The sequence below is a fragment of the Acipenser ruthenus genome, chromosome 39, assembly GCF_902713425.1.
Source record: "Acipenser ruthenus chromosome 39, fAciRut3.2 maternal haplotype, whole genome shotgun sequence".
Taxonomy (NCBI): Eukaryota; Metazoa; Chordata; class Actinopteri; order Acipenseriformes; family Acipenseridae; genus Acipenser; species Acipenser ruthenus.
The window spans coordinates 1120461-1138084 of NC_081227.1; the positions used below are offsets into that span (position 1 = coordinate 1120461).

At 39.3% G+C, this 17624-nt stretch overlaps 1 protein-coding gene across 13 annotated transcripts in view; it reads left to right on the forward strand.

Moving 5' to 3' along the window:
* Positions 1-17624, forward strand: part of LOC117397411 (neural cell adhesion molecule 1-like) — a 157459-nt gene that overhangs the window by 112907 nt on the left and 26928 nt on the right. For 5 of the 13 annotated variants that reach the window (XM_059009649.1, XM_059009651.1, XM_059009653.1 and 2 more), the window contains 6 exons: positions 5148-5177; positions 8933-9083; positions 10468-10652; positions 11464-11560; positions 12153-12323; positions 13243-13374. In XM_059009649.1, coding sequence (XP_058865632.1) covers positions 5148-5177; positions 8933-9083; positions 10468-10652; positions 11464-11560; positions 12153-12323; positions 13243-13374 — 766 coding nt within the window. Of the gene's footprint in view, positions 1-5147; positions 5178-8932; positions 9084-10467; positions 10653-11463; positions 11561-12152; positions 12324-13242; positions 13375-15325; positions 15341-17624 lie in introns of all 13 variants that reach the window. The other 8 variants (XR_009311076.1, XR_009311077.1, XM_059009650.1 and 5 more) reach the window with 3 other exon arrangements.

The following is a 17624-nucleotide window of genomic DNA, read 5'->3' on the forward strand; positions in this document are numbered from 1 at the left end:
GTTCCTGCTGTTGCAGTTAACCAGTTGAAGACATTTGGGGTTGTGTTTAAAACCATTAAAATGTCCATCCTTTGCTTTCTTACATACTTTTAGGCACTTTACTTTGATAAGAGCCTATATTAATGATAAAAGAGAAATATTAACAATGTAAAAGCAGAGTCACTTGTGTTTTCTGTTTGAAATCACATCTCCCTTCTGATTAAAGCCCCCAATGTAGTAGATTTATGACATTCACTTTGGAAGTGATTTGGATACATAGAGGTCATTCATTATATCCTTACAGGTTAAATTACATTGTTAATGGACACCTAGCTTCAAATATAATTGTATCTGTTTTTTTTTTTTTCCCTACTGCCCCTTTTTCATGATATTATTACAATTACTCAAATACTGATTTCAGAAGCTGCTCTTCAGGTCTAGCTGCCTGTCAGAGATATAGGCAAGATAGGCGAGATCAAAAGGCCTTTGTAAAAGTAAGAGCCAGGACCAGCTGCTGATCTAGCCTGTGTTACATACATCTCTGAAGTGACATTTGAAGCTAGTTATTTTTAAGGTCCACTGTAAGTCATTAGGAACCAATACAACATGTCCCTTTAGAATCTGTCAGCTTTGAGCCAGCTCCAAGCTAGAAAGGTTAATCCTTCAGGAAATATCCTCCGAGCAAACATTCCCCTCCGAGGGGAAAGTCCCGGAGCCACACCAGCCCACTGTGTGCATGAGCGTCGTGTGGAACAGGGCCAGATTTCAAAGTCATTCTTCATCCAGAGAAACTGTGCGCTGAATGGCAAATTGTCCCCCGGATAGGGCAAGCTGTCTGAAATCTGCATAAAAAACAAGGGGTTGTTTATTGACAGCAGGATGGCTGAGTGTGGGAGTTGGTCTGATGGCAGTGAAATTTTGATTTTGTTTTGTTTGCTGTGGGAAGTTTTTTTTTTTTTTTGTACTTCCTCTCAGATATGCCCAGGGCATGTTTTGTTGCATGTGTGGCACACAAATTATGAGGAACCAGTTGCCAAAAGCGCTGTTTACTGAGGATTTCAGGATGGGGGAATGGGGGGTTGCTCAGCTGAGCTCCTGCGGTTTATTAATGTGTCTTTGCTGTTGTCGCAGAGCTCGGTTTTTTTTCTGTCTCGGTGTTTCAACATTTCATGCTGTTGTTTCATCATGTTGTATGTGCAAATCCATGTATTCCATGACCTTGCAAGCTTTTTCACTTTTCAACTAAGATTATACAGTACTGAGCCAGGAGCAAAACCAGTTAATAGCACATCAGTCTGCCAAGGGCAACGTTATGGAAATAAGTTATGCCATAATGTGGAAGTTGAATGAAGCCAGAACGAACCTCGTTTCCTTGACTGAAGTGGTGTTCATTTACACCGGCAGCAAGCAAAAGCACTGCTGAAGCAATGTACAGTATCTGTGGGTGAAGCGATTCTGGCAGTGACTGTACCTCTCAATAGCATCTCCACCTTTAAACAGACACAGTGGCAGATCACGTCCTGAACATAAAACAACATCATACCTTTTATTTTTTTTTTTTGTTTTGTAAAATATATATATATATGAAGGCTGTTAAACGATTATGCTATTTCAATTAAAAAAAAAGTATTTATCGTAGCGTTTTGTAGTCAGCTTTCTATTTAACTTTGTTTTTTTTTTTACATTCAGTATTATAATAGGGCTGTATACAATTGGCATGGTAGAATATATATGGAATTACGACATTTAAGTACGGATTGATCTTATTATTCATTTAACAAACATGCACCTCAATTATGTAGCTGTCAAACAAGGCTCATCATGCGTTCATTTTGAGTCCGGTGGTCTTTTAATGCATAGTAAACAAATGTAACATACGCTTTGAAACATATTACTGTTTACATGGTTACTATATCATACAGCTGTAAGTCTTGCTGTACATGTTGTGCTTTCAGAGATAATATTGTGCTCACGGTTCATAGCACAGCAGCACAGCTACTGATTTGACTTGAGTTTCCCAAGCAAATCTTCTCGGTTGTTGACACCCTTGCCTGGCTTTTTCTTTCTGTTGTTTTTTGTTATAACTAAGCCTGTTAACAAGGCTGTAGAAGACCCCTGGCAGCGTGTTTGCTTTCTCATAGTACAGCTACAGCCAAATGGTTGCATCACCCGAGATAATGAACTGATTTTCACAAAGTCGAATGAAACCTGCTGAATAACGTTACGTTAACCTATTGAAGTTTTCCGTAGACTCAAGGATTGAAAAATGTGACATGAAATACTGTGCTAGAAATTATGGCTCCTGGTAGACTTTTGCGACACAGTATTGTAGTTTATTTGATTACATGGTATTAACATACTAATAAATACTAACAAATTGGATTCTTCTGCGACAGTGTATGTTGGAAAACTGGTGTGCAAGACTAGAAGCACAAAAGAGGCTGAGTTGTTCGAAAATAGCAGTGACAGTGGTTGCAGAAGAGTTATCTTTGTATTCATTTGAAATGAAACATTTTGGCAGAGCTGTGACAGATAGCAAGGGTCCATGACCATAACCCCATTCATCACTGGCATGTTGTTCCATTACCGGCACTAGTTTGTGTCTTCGTTGTGTTAATATTGTGGGTGTAGTTAATACCCGTGCACATCTTCATGCATGCTCATGAAATCTATGAAAAATGACCATATGCAACAGCCATTTAATACAGTGATGCATACAATGAACAAATGAACTGATACTTGTTTTTAACCAGCCTCCTCGACCAAATGGGAAATAAAAGTAGCAATCACTGCTGTGTCACTGAAACAGTAGAACTAGACCACAGTGTGCATGTCAATCACCTGACATTTTGGAATAAAAAGGAGGCATGAAAGTAAAAGTAGTCAGTCGTTCAGTTTTCAGAAATCTGTTGGCCCCAGGTGAGTCCACAAAAAAAAGAAAAAGCTTTATTTTGTAATGGAATGACACTGAGAAATAACTGAAACCTTCATGGTTAAATGAAAAAATTTGACAAAGGTTTTGCTCTCGTCATTTCTAGAGGTTTATTGGCATGCTTCAGGTTAAATGTAATTGAATCGTTTATAATTAGCTTAAAAGGCGCTGTTTCATCTTGAAAGGAACCGCTCGCAGAAGCTGATGTTCGCCTGTAACAAGCTGTTAATCTTCAATGCTGAATTATTAAATTGTTCCCATCGTAATGCAGCGAGTGAAAAGATCTCTAAATGTTCCGATCAGCTGTCAGCTTGGATTTCAGTCAGCGTGGCAGATCATTTTTCTTCTGAAAACGACGCAGTAACTGGGTGGCAGCTGTGTTTTGGAAAGCAAACTGAAGCTTGTGATGTGTAATAACCGGGGGTGAATCATGGTTTCATTAAAGGGCTCCGCAATTTGTCTGAAGAAAGGTTTAAGCACCGGATCTGCTCTTGTCAGATACCCCTGTGAACCCTGAATTGAAGTCTGTACACAAGGTGAGAGTTACTCCCGTTTTAACAAACACTTCTGAAACAATTCAACATTGTCAGAGTGGCTACAACTAAGAGAGCTTTGACAAAAGTGCATCTGCTATGCGGCTCTTCCATTCTTACACCTGTCGGTAACCCATTACAACAAGTCGTAATGTAATTCCCTATGAACTAAGATACAGATTCCTACGAAGTCCAATAACATGACGCATGCTTGTCGTTCATATTATCAGCTGTATTACAGGCCTGTACTGTAAAAGTGATACCTGACAAAAATGACATCATCTTTAATGTTATCACAAATATGTACACAGTAGCATGGTTCTTTAAAATGTGTGTGTGTGTGTGTGTATATATATATATATATATATACACACACACGATCTAGACCAGTGTACTTCAGTGTGTCTGGCCACAGGGACACATGTGCATTCCTAAGAAAGTTTAGAGCAACGGCTTATTACAAAAACTACAATGTAATGCAACAGATAGTTGAACATTGTAATGGCTTTAGTTCCTGTACAGTATCCCAGATTAGGGCTGAATTTTGCCTCACTGTTAGTGTTGAAATTCATAGTTTTAAAAGTAAGATGAAGAACTTATATTAAATTAACCTACGCCTAGTACTTGGTAACCTTAAAAAGCTTTTTTTTTTTAAATGATCCGTATCACAGCCTGAGATGGCTTCCAACACAGCTGTCTTACTGGTGTTACCTTTGGCACCTCTTTGTATTGATCGTTGCCACATGACTGTACTGCTGTACACCTCAGCTGTGGAAGCACCACTGCCAGTGACTTTAATTCAGATATTTACAAATACACCTTTTATTTTTCATTTGAATCCAGCCAGTACATTTCCAGTGCAGCGTGCACTTTTGACTCACCAATTAAAGCACGCTTAAGTATGACTTGACTTAGTTTCCAGAAACAACAAGAATAATAAGGACAAAATAATTGTGTAGCAATCTGTTGCATGGCATTTAAAAATCCTACAAATTGGATTATTAGGCTCACTTATTAGAACGCTTATGTCAGAGATCTCCATTATATCACTGATGGATATTTTTAAATTTAAAATAACCGTCAAATCCAATTAGACCAGATGACAAGATTAGTTCAGCCACAGTGAGACAACACCTACTTGCAGTAACATTGCAGAGAAATAGCAGCTGTTTCTAATTTACTTGTAATGTATTGCAACCCAAGGCAGTCCTACATGAACAGTATTTAACTGAAATATTGTTCAACTAGGTTTACTGCAATGTTGTGCAGTAGTTCCCATTGATTTCCAAGTCCACACGGTGCTTCCACACTTTGAAGAACAGTCACATAAAATGCAAGCAGACAAAAAAAGAAGGCTTTTCGTATTTTACTATAAATAGAATGAATATGTTTTATACCCAGTTCATTCTTGTTCATGTATTCAGCCAGTGTTATTAAAAATATTGTAAAATACAAAATGCAGTAATTAAAATAACGTTTGCATATGCCTATTAACTTGTTTCTTGTTTTACTTCAAATTCATGCATCTCTTTTTTTTTTTAACATAAGCCCATTTCACTGGACTAGACCAGGTAAAAAAGACCAACATTGTGCATGTGCATCTTTACAGCAGCGCATGTCTCTAAACTGTTTGATTAAGGACGTCTTTTTAAGGATTCTTTTTTGTCGTTGTCGTGTTTTGTTTCTGTGTCTGTTTTCTCCAGGCTTCGTGGACTCGACCCGAGAAATACGAGGTATGGCTACTAAACATGTAGCCAGACTCTACATAGCTACTAATATTAGACTAGACATGGAGTTCTAGAGCTAGCTACGAACTAACTGCATCAACATCATCTACTTTAACCTTCAGACTGCTGGAAATGCGCTTGTGGAGTTTCCATTAAAAGAACCCTTTTATCTGTGGAAGACAAAATGCTGCTACAGTGCCTCTGAGCACTTGCTAAGTGCTTTGAAAGCCTGGCCAGATTAGGGTAGGTGCATTAACGCACTTTTCTCAAGGTCAGTTGACATGGTTCTTCTGAGCCTTGTATTTTAAAGGAAGCCACGCTCGTCGGGATGCGCTGTGTGTATAAGGCAGTGCTAAATGATAAAGATGGGCAGTCGAGGAAGGACGTGGCAGCTATTCGAATACAGAAGTGTGAAAAATCTACAGTATTATGACTATCCAGGGCGACCTGATATAAAAGTATCACATTACAGAATATCACATTACAGATAAGAGCAGTTATAAAGTACAATAAGATCAAATTCAGATAAGAGCGAGATAACGAATACAGTACATAATTACATTTAGGAGCAAGTTCGACTAACAAATATAAAAAATATTGCTTATATGAGTAGAGTCCAGTAGCAGCACATAGTAAGTATGATAAGTGGATGAGAATGATTTCAATTAAGAGCAGTTAAAAAAAAAACATACAGATACCTATAAGAGTAAAATCAAATACAAGATACGGGACGTAGTTATAATTAAGAGCGGTGGTAGAATACGGCAGGGTATGGAGCAGCTCAGTGCAAGTACATGCTGATGTAAGTACTGGAACAAGTGGTATCTGTTGCTAATTCTGTATGAACTGGTACCTAGCTGTCACTTGGTAAGCTATTCCCGGTTTTCAGTGGTAATGTGGTTAAAGGTTACAGAGTACTGGAGGGTTTTTTAAAAACTTTTTTCCAGCATTATACTGTGCATCGTTTTTGATGCACATTTAATTGACTTTTGATATTACTTTTTTTTTTTTTTTTTTTTTTAATAATCTAAAGACCAGCATCAGATAAAAATTCCTCCAGGCTGATTGTTCACAGTATCAGCGATAGCGCAGGAGCAAGAATGCTTTTTGAATTCCTAAACAGAGCACTGAAACGGAAATTCAATAAATAAACCCCACTATACAAACTAATCAAGCCTCATTCAAGATGAAAGTTAGTGCCAAATTAAAATAAACAAGCAAAAATCGAATAAACCAGTCAAGCATTTTATAACTAACTCCTATGAGGTAGTGTCAATTAGAAAACTAACAAGTACAGTACGTAATCGTTGCTGCATGGTGCTTTGAAGCATATCAACAGGATTTTAATTAAACCAACACACACACATACATTTATATTTTAAATAGCAGCAAGATAATAATGTCTAACAAATAATGTTCATTTGAAATCACCTTGCCAAAGATGCGTCCTTGGTGGTTCTGTTCTCCCACGCTGAGACGGGTTTTATTTCCACAACAATAACAGAGCTCTTGCAGCAGTTATACAACAGTTGTATTTGTTCCACACACATTTCATTGGTGATTCCCAAATGCTTTGCAGTCTAATGGTTAACTCAGCTTTAACTAGTTGCATAGGTTGAGTTTCACGTTGGACTCCCTCTCAGACTTGTTTCCTCATCTTTCCTGGCATGTTGAACTTAGAGGTGGAAATCGAAAACTTAACCATCACAAACGTCACTGGGTCACACTGCTGAAAGTAAATGCTGAATTTGATCTTTACTCTTCCAAAGCAGGGATTTACTGGGGACCTTGCATGCTGTGCATCTAGAGAAGGTTAATAGTTGTGTCTAGCAGGTTGAAATGAGTGTCTAGTTTAATGACAGGCATTAGCTGACAAAGGTCTTGGATTTGAACACATTGTTTTGCATATGATTTTCAGCTGCAGATAAGCTTCCCATTTCATTCGCATTTGTTTTAGTGTAGCTCTGCCGTAGATGTACATATAATTTGTAGGTCTATTTGAAGATTAGCACCACTAATAACAGGTTAAGGACTTTTGTGCAAGCTCCGTGATTGTAGTGCTGCATGAGGACTCCCAGTTTCATTTACATATCACTGTGGGGTAAAATAAGTTGTAAACGAACTTGTTCTTTGACTCTTGCCTAAGGAGCATCACACAGATCAATACCTCTTTAGAGAGTTCCAAAATCGATAGGCACAATCAGGGCCTGTACAAACTGCTGTCCTGCCCATTAAGATTGGAAACGTGCAGGTATGGATTAGAAAGGAAGGAAGGAAGCTGCTCAGGCTCTGCCTTTGGACTGGGAGTCATGGAGGGTAAACATGTTGCTGGGGGCTGCCTTGTCACGTTTTCCCATCTTCTAGTGACGTGTGGTCTTTTGAAAGAAGCAGGTTTACACAGTTGTGTCAAAACGTGACCTTGCGTTTGTTCAATAATGTACAGGAGGCTGTGTGGTCCAGTGGTTAGAGAAAAGGGGCTTGTAACTGTCTGACCCTGAGGCAGTCACTGAACCTCCTTGTGCTCCGTCTTATCAGGTGTGACGTTGTTGTAAGTGACTCTGATGCATAGTTCACACGCCCTAGTTTCTGTAAGTCGCCTTGGATAAAGTTGTCTGCTAAATAAGCAAGTAATACTGAATGTAGCATTTGCTTACCCTCCTAGCTGCCTGCCTGCACGTGTCTGTACTGTGTAAGGCATCTTTGTTTTGCATTGAATTATCACTGTAATTCAGGGCATGAGAAAATTAAATAGGTCAATAGAAATAGGAATGCAGCCTTTGCACAGTCCATTTAGCCTCTTGGTGTTCTGCAAAAGCTTTTCAACTTCTCAAGGGTAGTCATTTGGATGTTATTGCTAGTAAAGAAGCAAACACTGTGTGTGTGTGTGTGTGTGTGTGTGAGTGTGTGTGTGGTTTTAATGTCTGAGCATAGGTTTTTCTCTGTGTACAGTACAGTTCGTGCAGCATCAGTATTTTATTGTGCTTGTATATGTGTTTTACATTCCTCTCTACTAGTGTGCAGACCTGATCCTGTGATAGAATGCTGTGCGTGTTTCTTTTTTATCGTTTTTGAATGGACGATTTTCAGTATTTGTAACCTGCTTCTTGGTCTTAAGGTTGGCAGGTGAAAGACTTAAACAAATGTCAAAGGTTGTGTGGGAGCAGTGGGTGCTTTGGGACCCCAGATAGGTGGCCCTGTTGAAGGCACTCTGTTTGGTTTGTTTTTCTTTTTCTTTTATTGTGTATGTTATCAAAGGTAGAAAAACCCAACATTGCTTAATGGAAGCAGAAAATGTCTTAGTTGTCGTCATATTTCAAGCACGGCTGTGCCATAAATAAAAAATATCTATAAAAACAAGAATATTTGGCCTGTGGTGGCGCCCCGAGCAAACTACATTAGAAGAAGCTAAAGAAAAATCTGCAGGAAAAGCGTGCAGTGACATACATGTGTAGTGTATCACTGAATTAAACATGTACAGCAATACTGGCCATGAGTAGAGTCAGTCCAACTCGGGGGAAAAATATGCAAAAAAAAGTGAGAAAAGGTTTCATGAGCTTGATTTAATTAAACAAAACGATCTATAAAACATTCAAACATCCCTCAACTGGAACCCACAGTCTCAAACTCTATCTTACCCTAGAACATCACAAAGCCACAGCTAGTTAAGCAGTTTGAGCGCTAGTGTATAGAATAAGTGACAGCGGATGTGCCGTGACAGCTGACTGTGGACTAACCTCTGTTTTGCTCTTCTTTCCTGGTAGAGTCTGGATGGTAATGTGGTAGTGCGCAGTGATGGCAGAGTCTCCTCCCTGACGCTGAAGGATATCCAGTACACTGATGCTGGCCAGTACGTCTGCACTGCCAGGAGCTCCATTGGACAAGACTCACAGTCTATGTTCCTTGAAGTGCACTGTAAGAATTCTCACTGTGCTTGTTGTTTGTAACTTGACTGCTTGAGGGGGAGAGGAGGCATGTTTCATGTTCTGGAGCGAAACAAGCCGTAGTGCCACAGTAATTCTGCTTTTTATTTGATTTTCCTTTACTATACCTTTTTGTGCTTTACAACCTATGCTTTACCATGCTTTCATGGTGCTGTATTACACTTGTCCATGCTTTTGCTATGAAAAGCTGTTATACCTGACAGAAGCACATTTTCTAACATTTAAACTCACAGATGCTATTTTATTTAAAACTTTGAGATTTGATATTATGCAAGTGCCTTTAAAAAAAATAACTTGCACCATGCGGTCTACATTTCTGTGTGCTTTTTAAAAACACATGCATTTGAAACCAAAATAATATAATTTAAAGATGAAGTAGTTTTTGACATAATATTCAGCTGTAGGATGTTGAGTTCAGCATTGAAATGATCACATTTTTTGTATTCGGAAATATTAGTATAAACACAAAGCATGCATGGATATACCCAGGCTCTTCAAATAACCTTAAAAACAAACACTATTGTGAAGAGTACACTTTCATTTGATCAGATGTGACCCAGTTAATGCATGTGTAATTGGATTAATGTCCCTTTCCCCCTCAAACAACTGTAATCTCTGCAAGAACAGGAGATAGCATCAGCACATACAATTTGGGAAATTATTTTCAGCTGCAATTAGGCCAAGTGCCGTTTTGCTCTAATCCAGTTAGGGTTCGGCGCTTGTCAAAAGGGTGTAATTAGAGACAGACGGTGCACTGTGGTTGTTGAAACCCCGGGTTCAGCAAAGATGAAACAAAATGGGATCATTCAGATACACTGCTGCTTGACAAGAGCCCTCCTACAGGATTTGCTCTGAAAGAGAACGAATTCAGACTATTCATAGACCACAGGATGAACTGAATGTGTGCTTAAATGTTCTTTTCATGTTCGGTACATTGCAGTACATTTCAAACCGCTTTGTGGGTTAATGACGAAAGTAAATTCAAAACCCTGAACTCGGAAGGATTTTGCAAAGCAGACAGAACATCAGTTCCACATCTCTTCTGCTGGACAGCTTGGTCTTCCTGAGCAGCAGGTCCGCACAACATGCTGACCAAGACGTTAATAATCAATGGATGCTGTGTCTTTCCAGCGCTTTATAAGTGGAGTTAATCCACTAGTATAACAGCAGAAGCTATTCTTCAAATGCATAATAACACCTTAAAGGGAACTTGACTTTATCAACATTCCACCGTTTTGGTAGAAACCTGCCAGGCTGCAGTTGAGCTGCAGCAATACCTGGGTCTGTCAGTAACGCTGTTGCCTTGACAGAGAGCTGGGTGCTGGAGTGATAAAGGGGCTGCTTGTCCTTTTCAGATGCTCCCAAGCTGCAGGGCTCAGTCACAGTCTACACCTGGGAGGGAAACCCTGCCAACATCACCTGTGAGGTCTTTGCCCACCCTGGGGCCTCCATTGTCTGGTTCAGGGACGGACAGCAGCTGCCAAACGCCAACACCACCAACATCAAGATTTACCCCACCCCCACCGCCAGCTTCCTCGAGGTACGTCACCTTGATCAAACCGTCTCCGATTGGTAACGAAGGCTTCGTTATTCTGAACTCACCGCCCATGCATGAGCATTAGAGAAGCGCTAACCAGTTCATTAACGTCTGATTTCATTGCCTCTTTTAGCTGTATTGCCATTATTACTGCCCCCCACCCCTCCCAGTTCAATGTGCTGGGTAGCTTCTTAGTTTTAACTCTGCAGATATTACATGTATGCTGTAGATAAACTGCTGCACCCTTACCTACCTTTGCAGACCACTGTAGAGACTGAACTACAACACATGACTAAGTCCCGGGAAGCAGCAGCTGAGTTTCATCAGTACTAGAAGAAAGGGGCAGTGATAATATTGGTGGTGCTAATAAGACATTAAAAAAGGGATTTTAAAATGATAGTGCTGTTGTGCTTAAAGAAGCAGGTATTTTGCATACTGTACTGTATTTAAAGCTGTTTGTCAATGTTTTTGTTATTTAACTGCAGTCACATGTATGTAACACTCAATTATATACACCCACTACAATATTGTAGGGTACTGTATATGGTGTTTTGTATTGTTCTTGCTGTCATAGTTGATCCACATCCAGCTGTTCCCAGCTGTTTCTGTGGTATAGGCTGAGCGGAGTGAGATTGCCTGCTCCACAATAGCATCTCAGTATGGCTTCTGCAGCCATACATATAAACATCAGAGGGGGGTTGGGGAGAAGGAACTGCGCTTGTCTCGTCTGTACTGTAGCTCGGCACGTTTCTATCAGAAAGTTACTTTTGTCTGTCTAACTTTAAAAAAAAAAGTTTTTCACATTTTATTCCAGATCACGCCAGATTCTCAGAGCGACTTTGGCAACTACAACTGCACAGCTACGAACCGCATCGGACAGGAATCCAAGGAGTTTATACTTATTCAAGCAGGTCAGTGTGCTTCAGAGAGACAGCTGTACCACATGCATGCAGTGTTCTGCATTCTGGAGTGTGATGCCCGAGTGAATCGTGATACCTGATTACATGATACGAATAGTGAGGTCATTGAAGCACCTGTGTAGATTATAGATTTTTTCAGGTACTTACGTGACGATTAAATTTAAGTTTCTCCAAATGATAATAAAAAAACAAAATCTAATTGTAAAACAAAAAAAAAAAAATCTAAGATTGCATAATTGAAAAGTATAATGCCAACTTGATTTCAAATTCATGACTGATGCCAGAAATTAAAAAGTTAAATGTCTTCAACTGGGGCGAATTCAATTGATCTCAACACTGCTGTTTTATAAATCATTAGGAAGGACCATCTGTGCCGTGGTGTGCTTTATATAGACAGAAATTCCCTCAAGACACTCAAATGCAGAGTGTTTGATTTTTCTAACCTTGCCTTGATGCAATAGTAGCTGTATTGAGATCTTGCACGGTTTAGATCGATTGAATAGACTTCTATATTTTATATAACAGTAGAAATGCAAGCAATGCCCCGGTGAAGCAGTTTATCAATGTTTGCTTCGTCTTCCAGAGGTCCCGTCAAGCCCATTGATCAATGAGGTGAGTCCCTACTCCAGCACAGCCAGAGTTGAATTTGAGGAGCCTGATTCCAGTGGTGGAGTGCCTGTCCTCAAGTACAAAGCAGAGTGGAGAATCGTGGGGACCAGCGAGTGGATGAGGAAGGAATTTGACGCCAGAAATGGTGAGTTCTGTACAGGATTAGAGAGGGCTGAGGTGGCGACAGCTCCGACTTTGAGAAGTTTACGTTCTTTTCAAGTCCTTGATTTATCTACATTTAAACTTGACCCCCATGTTCTTGGTCTGTCCTTTTCGTCTGTCACCACGAATGGAATTTTAGCTAGATTTTATCCAGTGTCATTTACCCACTGCAGCGGAGCTTTGTTATTTTTACAAACAATATTATTAAATAGTTAGCGCCTAAGAGTTGCTCACTGCAGCACACCTCAATGTGGGAGCCGCTATCAGACACGTTTCCGATATAAACCTATTTCTTCAAACTTAGCTTTCATGCCACCAGACGTAAGTCAGTGTAACGCTGTCCTGATTTACAGACGTGTCTAAAACAACGGCATGTCGTTTCTTCTCGGTCTCAGTCTCTATCAAAATCTTTTGAACATATTAATCATAAGCAAGGTGATCATTTGTATATGTGCCACTGTGTGAAATATATCAGTGGGAAGTATATAAAAAGTGTATTTCATTAATTATAAACTTGCCTTAGGGAATGCTGTGTTGTATCTTTACTTCATGAGCTGACAGTGATATTATTCATGTGTATAGAAAAAAAATAAAACAGATTTTCTGTTCTTTCCCAGGTTTCAGGACAGTGTTTTCTTTATTCATTTGTTCTTGTTAGGGGTACATCTTGTCACTGTGACAAGCCCGGTAGTCAGTCCGTGTCTCACGGGCTGCCTTTTGATAGAGGATAGTTTAACCAAAACTGGAGTCCGGCTTGACCTCTATACACTGCAACCGGAGCGTTTCTCACTGAAGACATTGTGTCTCCATTTACCCAAAACCTCAGCCCCTCTGGATCATCAGCTTGTTCCTGACCAGCTTTCTACCTTGTGTGTGTGTGTTTTGTGTTTTTTTTCCCCCAGTGTATACAGAGAACCTGATCACCATCACTGGTCTGAGACCCGATAGCAGATACGAGTTGAGAATGTCTGCAATCAATGGCAAGGGGCAGGGAGAAAGCAGCGAATCCACTGTCTTCAAGACTGAGCCAGTCCGTAAGTGCAACTCCTTCCTTTGAAGCCGTGGTCAGAGAAGCAACCCACGTGCAACTGCAAATAATGCATTAGCATCGTGACACAGGCTGCAGGGGAAATGCATTGAAATCCCATGTCTCTTACTCAGCGTGGCCGGGTGATAAGTCAATGAGAATATATATATGTATACTGTATATATACAATTACAAATGCCTGATGCTAGTCAGGGACGGCTTGGTGGATCTTATAGGGACTGCATTCGTCCCCAGAGGTAGTCTTTGATGGGTCAGTCTTTTGTCTAATGGTTTGTTTTAGCATGCTGGCGAGTCATCAAGCCAAGGCTTCGACTCAGAACACCTTTTTCAGAATCCCTGTTATTCCAGTATCTGACATCTTATGGACCATCTCATACTTCTGCAGCCAACCCCTAGGCTTTGAAGAATCCATTCCCTGTTGCAAAAGAGATCCTTTATTGAATAAAGACAGGACAGCACAATTAGTTTGTCTACACATCCTTGGTTTGGTTACAATACAGGTATATATATAAAGTACTAGTATGTCTAGCAGTCAGAAGCAATCCTTTGACTGCAAATATTCAGGAATAAAATATTTGTAACTTGTCTGACAAAGTCGTGAAACTTACTGCCCAGTAATTAGTTACAGAATACAAAGATGTGGTGCAACGCAAGCATGTATTTTTTTTTTTTTTTTTACATATTTTAAAACGCTGTCCCTTTGTGAGGCCAGTGATTATTATTATTATTAGTTTATTTAGCAGACGCCTTTATCCAAGGCGACTTACAGAGACTAGGGTGTGTGAACTATGCATCAGCTGCAGAGTCACTTACAATTACGTCTCACCCGAAAGACGGAGCACAAGGAGGTTAAGTGACTTGCTCAGGGTCACACAATGAGTCAGTGGCTGAGGTGGGATTTGAACCGGGGACTTCCTGTTTACAAGCCCTTTTCTTTAATCACTGAACCACACAGCCTCCAGTGATAGCATTTCTATAGTCTGTGGAAAGAGAGCTACAGTTTGTGACAAAGCAGCAAGAAGGAAAGGCTGTCTTTGGGGTTATGTAAACAAACTGGACAGTCAATATGAACTTTCAGATTATTGTTAGGTTTCTGATTTTAGATTTTGACAAAAAGTTTACATTTAAACACCAAATATGTGAACAAATAAACATTTTGTGTTTGTGTCGGAGTGTCTGTATTCAAGTATGCTCCTTTCCCTATAAGCTTTAGCTTTAAAAAACATTTTCCATAATGCAGTCTTCCGGGAAATTATCACATCACGATCAACCGCCCTTGACAGAACAGCCTACAGCACTGTCTTTAATTAAAGCTTCAGCGCTCTTTAAGTACGCATGGAAATGAAAAGCACAGTGAATCACATTTCTATAAGCGCCCCCTAAACATCATTAGAATTGAAATAGCTATTCCAAGAAACAGCAGAAATGTCTCTTTAACAAGTTCATTTCAAACACGATTTTGTATGTAGTTTCTGCTTTAGCTTTTGCAAGCTTTCAAAAGATTCCTGGTTAATCCCTGTAAAATTGTTTTTCGGTTGATTTGTATTTCCGCCAATTGTAGCGCATTCTCTTATGTGTCGAACTGACCCCCACGCGTGACAATAGTCATGAGCATTCAGATCCAGATAGGTGTGTAGTAGCAATGGTTTCTTTATTACTGTATAGTAACAGTGCTTACCCAGTATTAGATGTGTTACTCACTTAAAGTGCTTTAGTCTTAAGAATTGCCAAGCACTAAACACAGCATATGTTACGTTTTGTTTTATTTTGAAATCCGAATGCTTTCCAGTTTAAATTTATTTACTCATGTGTGTGTGTGTGTGTTACATTATTTATTTATTAGTATTTTGTTTATTCCGCTTGTGAAACCATTTTTTCTCATCTTTCATCCATCTTTTTCTTTCTTTCTTTCTTCTCTATTTCATTGGACATCAAAGACCTCCTTTACACACGTAAGTGACTCCCTCATTCCTGTCTGTCTCTCGTTTTCATCATTCCTCTTTCACAATTCTCCTTGCATTTTAAAACCCTTCTTTTTAATTTTTGCTGTAGTAGAAAGGGTCAAAGCGAAAAGCAATTCTATTGATACAATGATTCCGTTGTCATGATGTAGAGTTCTGATATACTTTTACTGTGCATATATATATATATATATATATATATATATATATATATATATATATATATATATATATATATATATATATATAACAATATGATGTAACAGAAAATGTGATTTTATAGTACAGAGAATCCTGCTTGTTAAAATAGTGGTCCTGGTTGTATCACTCTGGTTATTCTGATCCCTCTTTTCTATCAATCCATTTCAATTATTCATTGAACCCAAATTGCCACTTAGTCTGGCTGTGGGAGTGGTATATACTGTACTGTATATAACACAATTAAAACAGCCCAATTTCTTAGCCGCCCTCGCTGCATATCTCTGGTTAGAATCTCTTCAAACATGCCATGATTGCAAACGTCACTGTTTTCCATTTTCCAAGTAGCTAAGTGCACCGAATCCTGAAGCATGCAGTGCAACAAAACATTTGGTAGTGGGCTTGTAGAAACCCCATTCCTTTGCCATTAGAGTCGAGTTGGTTTAATTGTTTATATATTGTATCCTAATTGTATGTTTATTGTTTCATATGTTCTTCAGCCAACATATTTAACTCTCTTTGGGAGGATACAGGTTTGTGTCGGCTACCTTAATAGATGTACTTTAGTTAAACCCTTAGGACTTCTAGCATCAGCTCAGCCTCCTCCTGGCTTGCTTGGTGCACCCTTGCCGTCCTGCAGTAAAACATTGTGTTGCCTTAGTAGAGAAATGTATTGTTTAGGAAAAATAGTCTTGTACACTTGCGGCTGGTTTCACAGACCCTGTTTAATCTTGGACTACTTTAACTTAAACATCCTCACTGACTTATTTATTATTTATTATCTATTTAGCCAAGCACATTAAAGCAGAGAGTATCCTGAACAGGTTCACCGTGTCTGTGTAATCAAAAGGACATTAGCAGCTTGCAGGCTTGTGTCACAACCTACGACTGATAGATTTTAACGGTCACTAATTCTCAAGATGCTTTCAGAGGGGTGCACCCCGACAGCGGTCTGCATGCCGAAAGCATTGCAGTGAAAGATGAATCTTTTTACATCACCAGACAGGGGCCCATAAAATCCAATGGAGCGTGAGGCGTCCTTCCCTGCTATTCAGTGTAAATCTAAGAAAGACGCTCTCCTGAAGACCTGTTGTTATCAATGTAAATAGGGTAGATGATTGGGTATGCAATGATCCAGGGTCGTCAGACATTTACTAAACATTAGTCAAGTGCAATCAGGCAGCATTGTGATAGAAAAGCACAAATGCAGTCTTAAATATACGTACTGTATGTATGTGTGTGTGTGTGTGTGTGTAGAAATATATATATATATATATATATATATATATACACCTTGCAGAAGCTGGTTCCGAAGTTAGTTAACAAAAAACAAATGCTTATCCTATTGCGTTATTTAGGCTTCATTCTGTTTAATCGTGTGAGTGTAAGTGGGCATGTTCTGCCCCTGCTCATAAAATGAAATGGAGGAGTTTGCTAATTCACGTGATTTATTTTAAATAGCCAACCTTTTAGAGCCCTCAATCAAATGGGTCCTCTAACAAATGCAGTGTCCCACGCTGTCCTTGTAAAAGCTGCCAGTCGTTCCCTCGCAGTCAAAGCAAAACCAGCCTGTGCCTCGTCGAATATTTTACCATTGAACCCAGTGTGCTGATTTTCAGATTGAAAAGGAAAATATTCACTCTGTGGTGTGGGTCAGGGGAAAGAGAAAATAAAAAAGATAATTCATTTTATCTTTTTTTTTTTTTTTAGTAGCCTTTTGATGTAACTGGGTAGCCTTTAGTGCTGATTAAAGAAATCTAGTCGTTGAGAAGATAATGTCCTTAGCATGCAGCAGATGTCGAACTAAATGCCTCCAGTAATTGCATGCAACTTGCCATATATTTTTTCTCGTTTTAATTTACGACTTGACAGTGAAGAATGGATCATAATTTAATGTAATAAACCAGCATCCACAACAAATGAAGGCAGTCATTGATCTTACCGGCTGTCTTAATCTTAATCTGTTTGCTTTCACCATAGATGTATGTGTGCATCGCTTAACTGTAATACAGTTGATAGGTAACCTAAGAAAGTGCATGCAAATAAATCACATTTACTTCCAGACTACATTTGATGG